Raw genomic sequence first — 19153 nt, 5'->3', positions numbered from 1 at the left:
CTTCAGGTGTTCTTCGTAAAAATGAAAACTTTTATCAACCAGGGGAACTACAAAAATTAAACAGAGAGAGTGAGAGAGAGAAAAAAGATTCATTAGCTGTTTGATCTTGTAAACAAACATTGAAAAGAAATTCCTTTTCTCCCAGACAAAAAACAGTGCACTTGCAAAATAGACGATTTAAAGAAACTTAACGAGGATACTAAAAATATAAGATTACTAAAATATACTTAGTATTTTTTTTTGTTCCAGAAACATAGAGTAAAGGGATTATATAACCACACACGAGTACACAAAAGTATAAAAGCCTTAAAATAGCAACAGAGGTCGATGCTCTTAAAGTTCAGAGTCAGTTCAACTAGCCAATGTTTAAAAAAAAAAAAAAAAAAAAAAAGATGAAGGTCTCTTAGCAACCTGGAAGAAATTTACATTATATTATTAAAAACACTTTGTGGATATTTCATAGACCTCCAGTATTTTTCTGACTCAATTTTTTTTAAAAATTTTAATTAATTTTAATACTTTAGATCCTGTTGGTTGATGGCTCGTAAAAATACTTTGGACAGGGAGGAGGGTAGCTGATTTATGACCTCAGTTTTCTAAAGCTTTAAAGATATGCTATGCAGGATTTTCCTAAAAAACAAAACAAACAAACAAAAACAAAAACAATGTATAGACTCATACAAAAATAATCCCTCTCAATCATCACTTACAATGCACTAGAAGTGTGTGGTGGTGTATTTATCACCTGCCCTCTGTCTGTATTTTCTTATTTTCTTATAATTTTGCTGTGTTTGGGACGTTTCTGGATGTCAACCTTTGGGCAGTGGGTGTGTATCCCTCTGATAATAACAGCATGCAGGGTGTGATGTCGGGACTTGTAGGGTAACGACCAGGTTACATCACTGTCTGTCTGTCTCCTCTGCTCTCTGTCTGTGTCATGGATGTAATAAATAGAACAGATCTGTTTCTGTCTGACCGACGGTGGGGCTGGGCCACTCAAACACAAAACAGAGAGGCCACAGCAGACAGGATGAAGCTCTGCATTCACACCAAATCTGGCAATGCTGCACCTTCCCGCAGGGCTGTGTGGAGGTGTGGGTGCGTTTATTTGTGGTTTAACAATCAGAAAATAACGTTGTATTTATATGATCCACTGCTTTTGCACTCTCTAGCTCGTTTGACCACCACTGCTCAGGGAGTATGGGCCAACTTTGAATGATGTGTTTACAAAAAAGCAACCAACAGATCCTGTATAGTATGCCTTTAACTCAAGTGTGTCTTTTTGTTTTTAATTACCTGCCATCTCCTTTTGCTGGAATGAAAACCTGCTATTTTATTTCATTTTTAAACATAATTTGACCTTATTATACTGCAGACACAGTATACAATATACACAGACACTCTCTCTTATTAGCGTACTTCTATGTGATGTTGTCTTTCGCCCTCTTTTATTGTTTATGGTTTTAATTTAACCATTGAGCTCATTTTCTTTTTCCTTTACCTCATTATGTGGGCATCATTGTATTTATTTTTATTTAAAAGTGGATTATTCATGTACTTTTGCTGTGTGCTTTGTATAAATGTACGGACAATGTTAAGCACTTTGTAAACAATACTCCTTTCTTTGTTGTTAAAATTCTATATAAATGAAAGAATTATTGTTGTTGCTTACATTGCTGGTTCGACCCAGTGACAATTATTATTAACCCTGACAATTTTCGACAGACTTTGAAAGTCTCACCGCTACTGTAGTGGAGTTTGCTGCCATCTGCTGGTATTATGTGATATCACCGTAACTGCCTACTTTCTATTTGGTTTGCTTTGAACTCCCTTCATCCAGTATTCACTTTTTTAGTGCAAATAAAATGAATAAATAATAATTCATTGCTACAATGGCAAACAGCGTTTTTTAATCAGTTGAGACGAGAGCGTGTATTTGCTTCTTATTCAGGCAATAGGTCACAAAACAAGTCTGAGTACTAGTCAGGTGACAGCGACAAGCCTCGGTAGAGCGACAGGCCGCTTGACCAATCATATTTCATGTTAGAATCCAGTCAGCCAATCACAGAGAGTCGAGGGACGGGATCGATGACGAGTTTTTTCTTTTTTTGCAAGGGAGAGGAAATCCTAAGGAAATGTGTGGGATCACGCTCGGTGTTTCGAAGTAGCCTGGGCTTTATTGACAAACTATTTTCATTGTGTGACGGTAGTTTGTGGTGCATATACCGAGCGTCCGATACAAACACGGGTGTGTGGGTGACCGACAAGTAAAGGGGGGGATATAGGGGTAAGCGACCGTCGTTGGGTCAAAATGTCGATTCAGTACGAGGTGGAACAGCTGGCTGACAGCTACGGGGTTGCGGACTCGTTCCCCAAAGATTTCGGTTATGGTGAAGAGGAGGCCGACATCGAGGACAGCCCGGCGCCGTCTGACAGCAAACCGAGAATCCTGCTCATGGGTTTGAGAAGAAGTGGCAAATCATCGATACAAAAGGTACGGAGAGACGTTAAAGCCATTTCGAGGCGAGCGGCGCCTTCCTCTGCTTCACGCAAGTAAACGGGACGTTAGCCAAAATAGCTAACGAGGTACTTTAGCATGTAGCAAGTGATGATAGCTGACAACCAGCATATAACATGTCCAGCTACAGGAGAACTGCCATAGCTAGCTCTCTCACAGCTAAGTTAGCTCCCATTGTCAGCTAATGTTAGTGTAGCTGTAGCAAGTGAATTATTAACCAGTTGGATAGAGACGCTCGGTGCATCTCTCACTGATATGTGGACATACAGCATGTGACTGTATGGTTAACAACTTGTTCAACATGCCAAATATATCTTAGTCCGTCCCACCCAGCTGTGAAGCATAGGGCAGGTCTGATGTGGAGCTCTCACATGACAGCAAACCGACCACACCTTTCATTCTGCAAGTCATAACACTTTTGTTTTAAATCAGTGCAGCACCTGCTGTATGGTCAACATCCTCTTTCCCTCTGTGTACTTGAACCATGGCCGGATTTGTTAGTGGGCCCCTACTGACCCCTCACTCACAGCACAGTGTATGTACTCTGTTATATGAACACTGAAAGAGATTAAGTGATGGGGGGGGGGGCACAATCCACAATGTGTCCACACAGTCGTTTTGTGCAAAAATGCATGTCAAAGTTGATCTGAAGCATATATGAGGCTTCAGCAGTCAGAGTTAGTCATATCAAGAAGATATCTACCACATTTACAATCTTTTTAGCATAAAACTCCCTCTCTCTGTTTCCTCGGACAGTGTGTCCCTGTTGAGCTGCGGTGGAAGTTTAGTAACAAAAAGAGGGACTTTGGCACTAAATAGACTCTAACATTGAAAGATATCTACTTGATTTGACTCATTTGGAGTTTCGCTTCATATAAACCTTTAAATACATTTTTGCACAGAAGGAGGCTTGTGGATTTTGCCCCCCATCACTTACATTGTAAGTGCATTATGAAGGGATCTTCTAATTGTCAGTATGAGTAGTAGGATTGATTATGGCAGGAAAAACCTGTTTCAATGATCATTTGGGCACCTGGCTGTTGTTTTAAGATAGACATGAAAATTGTGAACCCGTCCTTTAAGTCCAGAACAACCAGTACTCCCATGGTTTCCCCAAGGATTTTGTTTAGCCAAGCAGATTCTGACACATCCTTTCTCATGGTCGATTAACTCACAATTTGATGTCCTAAAAAATACCTTTGCTCATTAAATATTTGCAGCGCTGTGGGAAATGACACATCTGCTTTTTCAAAACATGAAACTTTACCTCATGTTTTGTTTCATTAAACTGTATTGATTTTTATGACATTATTAGAAGTGGTCTCTAGGTGAGGTGACCCACCATTAGTATAAAACACTACCAACACTCCCATGCTGGAATAATACTTTATATGGATGCTGCTAACAGTCATTTTCAGTATTGATTAATCTGTCAATTCCTTAATTAATGTTGTTTGGTCTATAAAATGTCAGAAAATCCCAAAGCCCAAGATGACATCCACAAATGTCATGTTTAGTCCCATCCAACAGTCCACAACCAAAAGATATTCAGTTTACTATCATAGTAGACTAAAGAAGCCAGAAATATTCACATTTGAGAAGCTGGAATCAGAAGATTTGGAAATTTTTCTCTTTAAAAAACGACTCAAAACGGTTAATTGATTATCAAAATAGTTGCCAATTAATAGTTTCCCCTGTAATTGTACTGGCCTGGTGGGCCACCAGGCCAACGAGAACCCCCACCAGGCCAAAAAAACCTTTTTCTTTTAAATGACAAAAATAATGCCAAATATCCATTCATTTGGAAATCAATAGCATTTGGGGGCGTCTCTGTGCAGCGCTGTAAGTCAACCTCTGTTTGGTTGCCTGGGAAACTATTGGTAGCGTAGCTCTGTGAATTTATTAATTTATTTATTAATCCATTCATACAATTTCTGTTTTTGTGAGTAGCATTAAGGGACTACAAACTACATTTTGTTATACAATCTTGTGCTGTAAAATGATAATAAATGAACCTTGAGTAGGGCAATGCGTAGCGAATGCGAGCGGCAGAACAGAGGAAAAGTTAGCAGTAAGTTGTCAGTCTGGCAGTAAATGTACAGTACAAGTTACAGCGTGTCAGTTAATAAATGCTGCAGCTTCTCAAGACCAAGAAAAGTCTCGTCTGTTGTCTCCCCAACTGCTGGAAAAATGAAGGGGGTTAGCTTCAAAGTTAGCAACAATGGGTTAGCCTAACCTGACAACACTAAACAAAGTACAGAGAACTGTGTGGCTGCTGAGCCTCCCCTTGGGGTTGTTGCCACTTTGCCCAGGCGACCCAAGCTTGACTTGAAAGCCTTTTGTTTTGCGTGAACTAACTCTTACAGCAAAGTTAGCTGTCCCCATCATGTTTTTGAAGTCTGCCACTTTTAGACTGGCACTGTGGTTGAATAATAGATGAGATGCAGTTGTGCTTTCTATGATATTTCATTATTTATGTTAAAATTCAAAAGGGAAGTAGAATCAGGCGAAATATAGCGTGACGCACAAGTAGCCTATCCTACATATAGCCTACCGCCTGGAGAAGAGTAAAAGAATTGGACTTTTCTGCACTGAAGTGCCCATGCATAATTGCACTGTGTTTGCTATAATCCACACACCCTCGAGTCCTAGTAAGCCTCCAGTATGAAAAACATGTGATTTGGCTTTTTGCTGGTTCATTGGCCTGTGACCTTAGTGGCCCACACACTGATTAAAAAAAGGCAGTGTTGGAGCAAGAACTCACCCAGTGCAACTTAGTTTCAAATGTTACCTGTGACTGTTTCAGTAGATGCAAACACTGTTCAGCTCTTAACAATGTTTGACTTTACAGCTTCAGTCTTTCTGTCTGTTGTTTGACAGCAGGCAACTGAAAAATGCTGAATGTAGAGTGATGTGTATTACATCAGACTAGTGAGTCTGCAATATTTTGCCCTTTTCCCTCTTGCTCTGCATGTGACATCTGGATGATGTCTATGCTGAAATCACAGCATAACTGAAAATACATGACTGTTGTGATAACCTTGTCAAAAAAAAAAACAGTGGTATCTCGATACAAGCAATTTTGCAACATAGAGCATTAGGGCTGCAACTAATAATTATTTTAACTCTTGACTGAGTGTGTTGTCTGATCAACAATCCAAAACCTAAAGATATTAAGTTTATTATCATATAAGAAAAAGAAAGCAGCAGGTCTTCACAATCAAGAAGCTGTAACTATGGAATTATATGGTATTTCTTACTCGGGGAAACGATCAATCGATTATCAAATACTTGCAGATTTTATTTTTCAGTCGATTCACTAATTATTTAACTGATTACAACCTACATCATGTATCTTTGTAACTTAAGAAGAAAACATCCCTAAGTTGAAAAACTTCTTGGAAGAGCAGTCACTTACTGTGTATTCTTTATGTATTCTTAGCTGTATTATTAAGTCTTAGTTTTACACAGTTTCATCAAGAAATTAGATTAAAGAATATGTAACAAAGTGTGTAAAGTTTGAGCCATTTTAACACAAATGTCAAACTGCCACAAACTGGCAAGATATCAGACCAGTTTGTAGAGTTAAAATGACTCCAGTAAGGGAAGCATCTTATGTCTTTTCAATTTATGCAAATTAACATACATTTATTAAAATTGCTCTACTTAATGCCAGTGCATTAACATCATAGTACTCAGTATTTTCATGTTAATTATCTGTCCCACCGCTAATATATACTGCAGTGTTGTATGAATCTTTGCTCTTTGTTTGTTTATTTTATAAGTTTGTTTATTTTTAAGCCTCGCATAGCCACATTATGGTTATAGGTATGTCATAAACAGCATCAGCTGTAATTTCCTTAAGTCTGAAAAGTAGCTCAGCTGTTTATTCTTAACCTGCTCCACCACTGATGACATGTAATTTGGCTCACTTCATTTGTCATTCTTCTGTCTATCCAGTATATATTCCACTTATATCTTTATTTTCTGTCTCACTCTCTAAATCACTAAGACAATTCATCTGCATTTGTTCTACTTAAAGACGAACACGATTCTCATTTCAGGTGGTTTTCCACAAAATGTCTCCCAATGAGACCTTGTTCTTGGAGAGCACCAACAAGATCTACAAGGACGACATCTCCAGCAGCTCTTTTGTCAACTTCCAGATCTGGGATTTCCCAGGCCAGGTTGACTTCTTTGACCCCACCTTTGACTACGAGATGATCTTCAGAGGAACCGGGGCCTTGATATTTGTCATCGATGCTCAGGTGAAGAACAGACGTGGTTTATTTGACATGGTTATAAACAGGAAGGAAGTGGATCTGTGTTTTTCTTGCTGCTGTGAAAAAACAATTTCATCTTTCAAATACGCCTTCAGGGCAGTGACAGATACAAAATGTGACAATGTACTATATATACCATCTCATCTAGATGACGCAGCATATATTAAACACTTTACTGGTGAGGTTCAGTAGAAGCTGAACCTTGCATTAACCCCAGACAGGGAACCTGTTACACAGAGTGATGAACAGTCAGCATAAGAGACAATTACATGCCACAGCTTTTATGCCAGTGCTACTCACATGACCATAAATGCTTTCAAGAAGTAATCTCAGCTACGATGTTAGCCAAAGCTGATCTGATTGCAGGCTTTATTTGTACTCGAGGAGGTGCATCAAATTCAATTTGTCCCAGCAGCTGGTCACACAATGATATCTGAGGAGACCTGTTCTTGTCTTGCTGTTTTTGGAAGACAATGCAGCAGCAGCAGCATATTTCCTCATACCTGGTTTAAAATGAACGAGAACGTTCAGCCCAGTCTGTCTTAAAAGCAACAGCTAATAATCACCTTTTTGAGCTCAACTCACAAGAGAGTGTGTTGTCTCTCTAACGCTAATAGTCTTGATTTCATTTTATTGGAGTGAATTATCTGTGGCATAGTTACTCTAATTGCTATTGGATTTGGCTTTGCTAAAATATTTATAATGGTTGTTTGTTCAAGGTTTATCCAGGCAGAAGATGGTCACATGCAATTTTGAGAGATTTCATTGTAAAAGGCAATGAATTTGTTTTGTTACAGTATAGCAAAAATATAGGTGATTAATTAAAAGGTGCTTATGTGCATGAATGCAGTCATTGGAGGTATTTGTTATTTAAATAGGGGCTAAATTATACTTATTGGTTTAATTTTTGTAATACATTTATTACCAGATTGATCATTTACATTCTTAAAATATGTACATACCGTACATTAGTGCTGGGCGGTATAATGATTCATCTGGGATACTGGTTTTAATTTGCCATACAATATGATTTTTTTATTTACCGCCATACCGGTGCAACTCTTCAATAGGCAGCAAAATATATAATCGCCGTGAAGAGCGTTGCGGTCGGGTCAAGCTGTGTATTATTGAGAGGGGACCTTTATTAACTGCATAACTTTCTTACTAACGGTTAAAACTTTATAGCACAACAATTAATAACCCACAACTAACTCTGTTTAACAGTGCAAAACACCACGGCACACAACAATTTATGACACATTAACAATGTGTAACACTAATAATTGTACATTTACAAAATTACAGGGGTAAAATGCTGGGTACAGCTCGCTAGCTAGCCAGGTAGCTCCGTTATTGAGATTCTAGAGATTCAGATTGAGATTCAGGTGAACGAGGCCGCACATATAATGACAGTTATCGGGGCAACATCTGTCAGCCTTCTACTGCTGTAGAAATAAACAAGATTTTTACATGAATCGCTTCAAAAATTTGTGAGTCTGAACAAAAGTAAACACAGGAACTAGCCACCTGTAGCAGCATTATGGCTAACTGCATAGAAGCAGTAACTTCGTAGATGCAATAAAATGGTTCATGTCTGCAAGTTTCTAAATTGCAAAGATAAGTGACAAGATCCACACTGAACAGTTTTCATGGATTACCTCTGGATGATAGAGACTTGCGTACTGTAATTCCTCATAGTTACGTGTTGAAATTGCATTTTTCTTACCGTGTGGAGCTGAGCGTTTGATCCGGCTGGACTCCCTCTTTTCTTTCAGTTGATTTTGTGGAGGTGAAACAGTCACTGTAAATCCATATGTAGTAGTTACACAGCTGAGATTTTTCTCATCCGTGGACACTTATAGATTTCCTGAGTCTGACAGCAACAGGTCCAACTACAGAAAAAGTTTTCTGCTTCACTCGTCAGAAGAGGAGAGTAGCGACTGCAGGAACAGCAGCAGTTTCTCTGAAGTAAAGTTCCTATATGTTGACTTTCCTGACGGTCCTGTTGCCTTTCTGCTTCCATTCTTTGTTTTTCTTCTTTCAGTTGTTTTATCTCCTCTCTGTGTACTCCTACTCAAATAAATACGCTTGGCCATGCAAAGTGAAATAACTCATGATTGTCCTCATAATAGTCCACGGGACAATCCATCATTGAAAGTCAGCCTCATACATGTAAACAAACTGGTGTGCGTGGATAAATATGTGGGTGGTTCAGTTAGCTGGCAAACTGCCCCAGATACGTATCTCTATGCAGTTAGCTGCTACAGGCAGCTAGTTCCTGTGTTTACTTTCATTCAGACTTGGAAACAATCTTTTGAAGTGATTCATGAAAACCCTGTGTACTCCTTATAGTAGAATAAGCCACTATAAACCTATATAAAGGCCCAGTCATGCAAAAAAAAATTACTGGTCGTACCGCCCATCACTACTGTACATGTGTGTAATACTTTGTCTTCTTTGTTTCAGGATGATTATGTGGAGGCGCTGGGTAGGCTTCACCTCACTGTGTCACGGGCCTATCGGGTCAACCCAGAGATCAACTTCGAGGTGTTTATCCACAAAGTGGACGGTCTCTCAGACGATCACAAGATCGAGACCCAGAGAGACATCCACCAGAGAGCCAATGACGACCTGGCAGACGCTAGTTTAGAGAAGCTGCATCTCAGGTACAAACACACACATCTGACATTTTAAACATCTGAACACAATACACTCATTGTGGATGTTGGTCATTTCAATTCATGGTGTCATACACAAATACACACAGACACAACGTTTTCAAATTGAGTTGACTCACAGCTGTTATCTATGCATGTTTAGTCTTAGTGTCGTTATCATTTCTTATCACTTCATCGGTATGACATGTCATGCAAGTCATGCAAGCAGGCTTTGCTGTTTCTCCAGTAACAACAAAGTTCCTGAGTATAAAAATCAAAAAACAGCATCTAAAAACAAATAGGGGGAAAATATGTCCACATTCATGGGTAAGATGAAGGCAAACAAGTGGATGGTAAGAAATAAAAAGCTTATAATAAACATGAGACTAACACATTATGAAAAGACACCAAAATACTGTATAATGAATATATATTTCGCAGGGTGTCATATCTGCATTGCATTATTTATTTTAGAATAATTATTGAAACAATCACACAGCAACTCTGCAACAAAGAGATAAAGATGGGTTTAGCTACACTTTCAAACTGTCAACATGAACATTCGCTGTCACAAAATCAAATCAACAACTTAATAAATCCACAGACTTTTGTTGGGATGTTTGCATAAATTTAGGGCAATTTAGGCAAAAACAGCACATCCCATTAGACACAAAGCTGCACTTAGGTGCTATAATTTAAACCACAGCACACGTTGTGTTATACGCTCACAGCGATGATGCTTTCTTGCACAGCAGATCTACTCAATATAGCAACTAATCAGAAACCTCAAATCTGCTTGAAAAAAGCACTTCCACATTTTCAGAGTCTGATTACTACACTAACCTCACTCGTCTACTCTAGTTGAATGTTACAGAACCTCAGAGTAACTTCCTCAGGTATAGCAGCGTTTATCTGACTCAATGCAGTGAACAAACAGGCCCGAACATCTTAACGTGGCACGGTACATTTATTTTTAGAGGTGGTTTGATTTCCTTTTAACATGTCAACAAAACGGTGGCAGAGAAACATTGACCCCACAATTTACTCATGACACATCGTCAAATGATTTCAAATGACCGGGGCTCCCACAAACCCCGGTGCAGCTGCAGTGTCTGCGCTGTCACACTGCTACACCAGTCAGATACGAGCGCATATCCAACAGGAGCAGCACATGTAAATCGGCACCCTCTTTTATCTACATGTTAAAACTGTGTGGTTTTATTGTACGATTTTTTTATCCTCCCAATTTTCATAATAAATGAGATAATTCTAACACAGCTCATCTTATGATAAAGGTCCCATAAAGATGACTTTGTGTTCCTTTTTTTTAAGAGGCTACCTAGTTAATTGAATCGGCTTCCCAGCACTGACTTTGTGCAGATGGAAAAAAAAAAAAAAAGAAGTTGTTACACATACAAGGAAGTAGATGGTTATGAGTAAGTGTAGTTGCTAAGTTAAGCACGTTCATTCTGTGTTTTTCATAGAAATTCTCAGGGTTACACCAACTTTGTGCTTCAATAACGTGGAGTCGTTAACATGTCGGCATAGCCTGTCACTCCTCCCACTGAATCAACAGTGAAAGTTAGGCTGCCTTCACAAAGAGGATTAATTCTTTTTTTTTTTTTTTATCAGAAAGAGACTTTTTAGTTGCATTATTATATGATGCATATGACTTGTAGTTAGTTAAATGTCATAATTGTGGCACAAATGGCAGCATGTTTGGACCAACAGTGATGTGGGAGACATGTTAACAATCAAAAGAAGTTACGCCAAGTTATTTTAGGGGGACTTGCTTTAGTTCAGCCAATAACTCATACACACATACCAGGATAATTGTGAAATTTTCATATCGTCCCATACCTGCACACAACTGATATATGTTTGGGTTTTGAACTTTTAATGGGCCAAAACGAGACATATAATGACTCAACTTCTGGAAATTAAAAACATGATTTGGAGATGCTGACATTAGTTTGCATAATTGGACAATGGTGAAAAAAATACAAAGGCGTTGTAGGACATTTTAAACTGTAAAATTACAGTGTGAGGCTGCAGCATAGCTTACATCTTCCTCATATGACTTCAGCCTGTTAATTTGACAACATTGCCTGTTTTAGTGTAAATTTGCAACGCATCTTAGAGATGGCTCTGCTGTAAAAAGCGGCATCAAGATGATTCATTCATTCATTAAGCCCGTAAACGTCTGTGCGGTTTATATGGAAAACGCAGCACTTTGATCGGACTTTTCAATACTAACCGCATGATCGTCAGGTTGCTGCCGCTGGTGTTTCCTGAAGTAGCCCGTCTAATGAGGATGACCCCTGTCTGTTTGTCATCAATTATTTTGCTAATATTTGTCGAACACTTTGCTCTTTACTCAGCAGGACACAACCTCTCAGCTGGGTGCACGCACACACACACACACACACACACACACACACACACACACACACACACACACACACACACACACACACACACATTCATACAGAGCATGTGGGGGCGGGACTGATACAGACAGATAGGCATGTTTCTCTAATAAAGTAGCCAGCTGGACTTCAGTGAGAGACAGAAGGTGCAATGGTAATTATTTACTGCTTAAATGTGCTTTTTTTTCCGTTTTATACTTTAAATAAAATGCCATTGGCCTATTTGGTCTTCAGCTGAATTAAGAAGACAGTTTGAGCTCTAGAGAAGTTTGATTGTAATTCTTCTCTGATATTTTATAGACTGCATGATTAACCGATAAATTAATCAAATATAAAAACAACCTTTTTAATCGCAGCCTTCGCCCTGACACACTGTTAAAAGTCTAAATGTGTTATGTCCCACATTAAACGGGCTATTCTGGCTGAGCCCGGTCAGCTCTGCGGCAGCTTTACTGTTTATGTTGGGGCTTTGTTGGCAGAGGCAGCGCTGTGTTTTATGTGGGGTGAGTTTGTTGTTTATTCCAGTTAGATGGCCCGAGCGGTCCTGGATATATAGTGGAGCAGAGGGAGCTTTTTTTTTTCTCTGCCCTGTGGTTCTCTGGTGCTTTCTTCACTATAATACTTTGTAAAGTTGAGCTTCTGCTAAATGTTATTGCCGACAATGACTCAAGCCGCAAGCTTCCTCAAGGTTTGACCTTTTATTTATATATCTCAGTATCTAAAGTCCATAAGTCATGTGCGTCCAGCGTTGCAGCAGTCATATGAAGACCGTTTTTTTGCGAACTATTGTTTTCATTTCTGTGTTCTCAGGTTTAAACGCTTCAATTAGGATCTCTTGTCTACAATCAAGTGTCATATTATCTCGTGACTGTCTGTATTTTTACCTGCTTTCATATGCCTTTTTGAGGAAGTGAGAAGTCCTTTTTTCGCAAGGAACTGCGTATTCACTTCCTTTTTCTTTATCTCATTCAGCTTTTACTTGACGAGTATTTACGACCACTCCATCTTTGAGGCCTTCAGCAAAGTGGTGCAGAAGCTCATCCCCCAGCTTCCCACTCTGGAGAACCTCCTAAACATCTTCATTTCTGTAAGTAGACAACAGCCCCAGAACTAAACATTTTATGTCAATAAAACCTTTTTTTTTTTTGTCTTATTTGTCATTTGCGGTGTGTGATTTATGTGTGATGTGAGTCACTGCCAGCCCTGCTGCCACTGCAGTTGCGTCAGTACTCTTGCGGTCTTGCCAGGCAATGTCTGTGCCCCGTCCCTCGATTGTAATGCTGATCTTTTGACTATGCAGAGGATTTCTAACTTATTCTCAGTAATACGTTTTGAATTATACTGCTGTTGATAACCACTAAAAGATCACTGGGACAGAATTATCTCATGGCATAAATATTAGAAATATAACAAGCAGTCCTGCCTCACATGATCTTTACTTACTTAGTTGGTAAAGTTTACTGTTTCCGGATAGTTCAGATTAGAGTCCTACAGATATATCGCACAATATTTTCATTTCAGATATATCTGTGTGGTTATATATGTCTCTCCAGCGAAAGAAATTCAAATAGAGAAATGCCAAAGATATGTTTGAAACACTCTATAACTTGTCTTCCAGAGAGTAGTGATGGTTTATATTTCATGGGTAAAACGTCCTGTCCAGTACATTTCTTGGTCGCAAGTGTTAAAAAAAACAAATTTAAGGAAACACATTTATTTGTTATAGGTCATGTAAATTAAATTAATATCGGTTGATATATCATTAGCAGATTTTTAAAACTCCTAAATAAAAATATTGCTATTGGCATCAAAAATCAATTAAGCAAAATCTGGTTTCATTTTTCCTAGTTACTGTGAAGTCTACTTAGTATACAGTAGATGTTACAGTTCATGTGAGCATTTCATTTTACTCTTTGTCATGAGACTTTCAGGTCCGGTTATGGTGACGCTCAATATCTGTTTTTAGACGAGGACAAAGTCTGATTTTGGTCTAGTATTTGTCTTCTGTTGTAAAACATCCTGTCATTATAATTAAAGTTGCATTTAAAATAATAAGTGAAATCCTGTAACTGAACCAAAGTGAAGCTGAATATTCCACGTTGTTGCCAATCTTCTTACACAAACAAATCTTTCACAAACAGTATTTAAACTGGCTTTTTGCTTGGGTCACCATCAGAGACTATCCTGTGTCTTTCCCACGTTATAATTCCTCAATATCCCCTTTGTTTCCATGGTCTCTCCCTCCTTCATTTCTCCTCTCACTCTGTCTTTCCTCTGCTTTTTGCCACTGACAGAATTCAGGGATAGAGAAGGCTTTTCTGTTCGACGTGGTCAGTAAGATCTACATCGCCACAGACAGCTCTCCTGTAGACATGCAGTCTTACGAACTGTGCTGTGATATGATCGACGTGGTTATTGACGTCTCCTGCATCTACGGGTGAGTGTGTTTGTTTGTTTGTACATTAGTAATGTACCAGAGAAGTCAAACTCGGGTTATAAGAGTGCTTTCTGCTCCGCCTGTCATTCAGATAAACATAAACTCTATAAGTGAATTGAAAACATAGCCGAAAATATCTATAGAGTAGATTTTGAATTAACTTTCTGTATAAATTTGCATATTAAATACAGAAAACAGATTCCCTTGAATTGTCTGTAATTTCTTTATGCTTCAAGACATGGAGTTCACCCCGTGTGTTGTCTGAGGAGGCTTTCTTTCCGCGAGCATAACTTAATTTATGCATGTATTTGCTTAATTAATGACCTCATTGGAAAGCTGCAATTATTTCCCATTTTCTTCTGAGCATTGTTGTGGTGTGTTTTGTCACATTAGTCTGAGGGAAGACGGCAGCGGCAGCGCTTACGACAAGGAGTCCATGGCCATCATCAAGCTCAACAACACCACTGTGCTGTACCTGAAAGAGGTCACCAAGTTCCTGGCCCTTGTCTGCATCTTACGAGAAGAAAGCTTCGAGCGCAAAGGTAAGCTGTCGGAGAAATCTGTGACCCCCACTGCAACTCAGGTGGCTTAATTTGGCCATTGTTTTCTGGCTTCGGGTCATATTTTATTCCACATCATTCTAGCGATGCAGCTACTTGTTATCTACATGTATACAGAGCGGGTGAAGCCAATAACAAGGACATCTGTATATAATGTGTTGCATTTCAGAGTAGTATTGTCCTTTCATGAAGTTTCATGAAGTTGGGAGACTTACTAGAGACAGATTGATGCATTAGAGGCTTTTGGCCCCCTAGAATGAGTCAAGCCCCACAAACACTGTTCGTACTGTTAAGTTTTAAGCCCAAATGGGGGACGACCCCTATGACATCACGAGGGATATTTTTCCTTTGGCCGACATTTTTGAAGTATGAAATGCTGTTTTTGTTTGAGACCGTGTCCAAGAAATGCTCGTGCAAGTTTGTTGTAACTTTTTAGGGCTGTTTCCTGGTGGGGTTTATTTGATTACAGTGTATTATGCTGTAAGGTGTTCTATTATTATTATGATACAGTACAATACAACAAGAAGCTGGAACATTCAAAAGTAACCATATTGTTGAATCAACGGCTCTCTGGCAATCTCAGCAACAAATCAAGATGAAAGGCTTATAAAAATAGTGGATGGATATTTGCATTGGATTACATTATTTTGGTATAAATTCCTTTTTTTGTGGTATCATATATATTTGGATTTGAGGTCATAACTGAATGTTAAACTATGAAAAGCACAGACTATAATCTGAGGATGTTTGGTGCATGAACATGAATATACAATTTCTTGAGATTCTACTATCACTACTTTTCTTGTTCATGCGGTGGATTGCAAATGATAGTTAACATCCTCAGATGTCACGTCTTATTGACACTGCTTAATTTTCACCAAATATTATGTGTTGTATAATAGTCATAATGTAGATCAGCATATCAGATAAAGAAGGTACGACATGCAACAAAGGTCCCTGGCTGGAATCATACCGGGGACGTTGTAGTTATATGGTGTGCATCTTAAATACAAGGCCACCAGCGTGTCCCAGACTTTTGACTGAGACTTTAGCATGTTAGAAAAACAAATCATTTAATGCAGTTGGGAGTTGAAGGAGGGGCGGGGAGGGAGTACTCTCTCTTTGAGTTCTAACTCAAATCTGAACACGCAGACATGATGCACATATTCTTGAACTCTAGAAAAGACACCTCAGAACTTTTCCTGAGTATCAAAGTAAACCAGTGATAGTTGTCTGTACATCCATGGGTACATTGTAAACAGGAACTGATAATAGCTAATTAACTATACTTTTAATAGTGCCAGTTTTCCAAAATGTAAACAAATACAGCCTTAGAAAAACAGGCTCATGTTGTCTCAATTTAGTCTGAGGGTTGGCCCACAGTGTCTCATGTATCTTTGTTGCCTCCTCAGGATTGATAGACTACAACTTCCACTGTTTCCGGAAGGCCATCCATGAAGTATTCGAGGTGGGCGTTTCCACCCAGCGTCCAGTGGGTTCCCAGGCGGTGGGTTCGCCCTGCACCAAGGCCGTTGCACTCAATGGCACGCCGCGCAACACTGTCTAGACACTGATGCAAAAATAAAGAGACACAAAAAGAGGGTCGAGGAAAGGAAAGACAGAGAGAAGGGCCAGGGAGCCTATAGAGGTGAGACTACTAAACTGGGGCTCACCAAGAGCACCAATCACAATCCTTTGCTCCCAGCACCTAAAACACTGAGAGACGGCTCGAGCCAAGAGAGCGTGGGAGCAGCACTGGAGCATAGAGGGGGTCAGGCTTCTCAAGCTAAGATAGAAGGGAAATTCAAGTATTAATTTCAGGTGAAGGACGTCACGAGAGTAAAACTGCTCCTGGACAGGAAAAGGTGTTCAGGACCTTTTCTTTGGATTTCCTGTAGCGGTCAAAGGCTGTGATAATTAGCTGCTGGTCCCTCTACATGAACAATGTGAGAGAAGGAAAAACAAACATTTGTTGTAACCTCTCGCTACGGACAAGCTGTGATATCAGTTTGCAGGATTCTGTCTAGTGATGAACCCACCCCGACCACTTCTGTGCTGATGAAAAAAAAAAAAAGATGGTGGATTGGAACTGCCGGTCCTAACCCACACATGTTCAAAGATGGCCTTATGTAGATAAAGCTTGTCTACAATGCAAGCTTTCTCTCACTACCACTCACCTCACCCTACCTGAATGCTGCCCAGAACTTGCTTTTTGGTTTCACTTGTGAAGGGAAAACAAGGTGTGCAGACTAAAAAGGGATTGTGCTGTCCATCTAATTTGGTCGTGTGTGTGTGTGTGTGTGTGTGTGTGTATGTAGATATCTATGAATGTATGTATGAGATAGTGTGTGTGTGTGTGTGTGTGTGTGTGTGTGTGTGTGTGTGTGTGTGTGTGTGTGTGTGTGTGTGTCAGTGAAAGGTTTTGATTAGATCCCAGATTGGGCTGTGCTGGTGAAGGACCTTTACAGAAAGATTATATGTCCTTCTCGATAACAACAAGCTTAGCAAAATTAAACTCTTTTCAATCAGTGAAAGTAACTTTAACTGTGTGTGCACCACTGAAAATCAAACTTATGATTGACTCTCTGATAAGGTGGTAAGATGAGTTTGGCCAGAGATTTGGAAAAAAGGTCTTTGCAAACGCACTGCCAAAATGATTTAAGGATTCAGAAAAACTGTTAAAACAGTAAAAATTGTGAATATATCATGATGAAAACTTTTATTTGTTGCCATTTAAGAAAAAAAAATGTATTAGGTCTAGTTGAGACTGATGGAGGGGTTCCAGACTCCAGATTGGTTTTTCTAAGAGATTTTAGGATGATGATGATATGAACTGCTTGAAACTTGCATGTTTTTTTTCCCACCTACAATTTCAGTCCTGCTCAAAACGATTAACCTATGTTTTGTATTTAGTTTGGCTCTGTTCAGCAGGATCCACAACAACAACAACAACATGTACCCATTCCAAGCATGCATACATCAGTGTGTTGTCAACTTGTATCATTCTCAACCATAACACTGCTCTTTGTATTCAAAAGTGAGAAAGTGAAAGTAAACTAACCAAGAAAATTAAACAAGAAGGATTAAAAAAAACAAAAGAAAAAAAAAAAAAGACCAAATTTCATTACTTTCGCTATTACAGTGACATGTAAGATGTTCACGCCTGCATTTTTCTGTTTGTTAAATCAGTGGGTGAGATGTGGGAAATCAGATTGGCTGCGTCCAAAGAACAGGAACCTGTCTCACAAAGCAGGATTACCAACATTTTTTTTTTTTTTTTTTTTTTTTTTTTTGGATAACTTCACTTAGTAAAAATGCAGTTCTTTTTACATCAGTTAACGTTCCAGATTTGACGGACTTCTCCTTTTTCCTCGATTATGTTCTCTAGATAATCCTGCTGTTGTGACACAGGGGAATGATCTCTACCCGGTCATAATCAGTCACCTGAAAATAAAACACTTGCACATCAGAACTGTGATGGATGATTGGTTTCATGTATTGTGACGCTATACTGTGTGAAATAAATGAAAATTTAAATTTTGTTCTTGATATTGTAATAATTGGCGCAGCGGCATGCTAAAGCGACTCGTTTTACAAGCCAGACCTTCTTTTAATTATCATCCCAAATGAGGAAAACAGTCTCTAGTATTGTTGTGAGAGCAGAAATGTTCTAAAGTAGACCTGCAAACAAACACAAGATGGCACTGCAGGACTGTTTCAATGTTCCCTTACAGTGAGTTGTTATTCATTTTTTCCCCCTTCTCCGTGCCCAATAACTGTTTTCATACTTGTTAAATTTACAGTAAACATGCATCATTTGCTGAGCCTGTATGGTGAATTATATGGCCTGTTAAAACAGGACTGTAAATGTCAAGCAGCTTCTACAACCACTGCATGAGACTGAACCCCTGTTTCATTTATTTGAGCTGCAGTATGAGCATAACAATAGGTTAAAATGGATTACTCAGTATTGATGAAACTTGGGGTTTAGCTCACATCCAATTTGTAAAGAAGTCAAATTCATGATGCACGGATATTTTCTATATCTTCACAGATTAAATTACCTTTTTAACCATTATTAATTTGCTCACAGTGATATTTTCTGTGATTTATTTATTTTTTTCAAATATATGAAACTACATAGTCTGTTAGTTTTCTTGAGTTTGGCTGTTGTTCACATGGCGTCATGATGAGTGAGAAGGGGGAGGAATAGGGGGGGGGGGGGGGGGGGGGGGGGAGAAAAAATCCTCTTTCAGGTTTAGTGCATAT

At 39.0% G+C, this 19153-nt stretch overlaps 1 protein-coding gene across 1 annotated transcript; it reads left to right on the top strand.

The window, feature by feature from the left end:
- Positions 1-2101: 2101 nt before the first annotated feature.
- Positions 2102-18425, top strand: rragca (Ras-related GTP binding Ca). Its single transcript, XM_044358599.1, has 7 exons — positions 2102-2494; positions 6583-6786; positions 9268-9467; positions 12860-12974; positions 14182-14324; positions 14718-14866; positions 16297-18425. The coding sequence occupies exons 1-7, from the start codon at positions 2312-2314 to the stop codon at positions 16449-16451; spliced, it is 1149 nt and encodes a 382-aa protein (XP_044214534.1). The 5' UTR covers positions 2102-2311; the 3' UTR covers positions 16452-18425.
- The last annotated feature ends 728 nt before the right edge of the window (positions 18426-19153 follow it).

The sequence above is a fragment of the Thunnus albacares genome, chromosome 8 (assembly GCF_914725855.1).
Source record: "Thunnus albacares chromosome 8, fThuAlb1.1, whole genome shotgun sequence".
Classification (NCBI taxonomy): Eukaryota; Metazoa; Chordata; class Actinopteri; order Scombriformes; family Scombridae; genus Thunnus; species Thunnus albacares.
The sequence above is the reverse complement of the archived record's forward strand: the minus strand, read 5'-3'. Positions and strand labels throughout refer to the sequence as shown.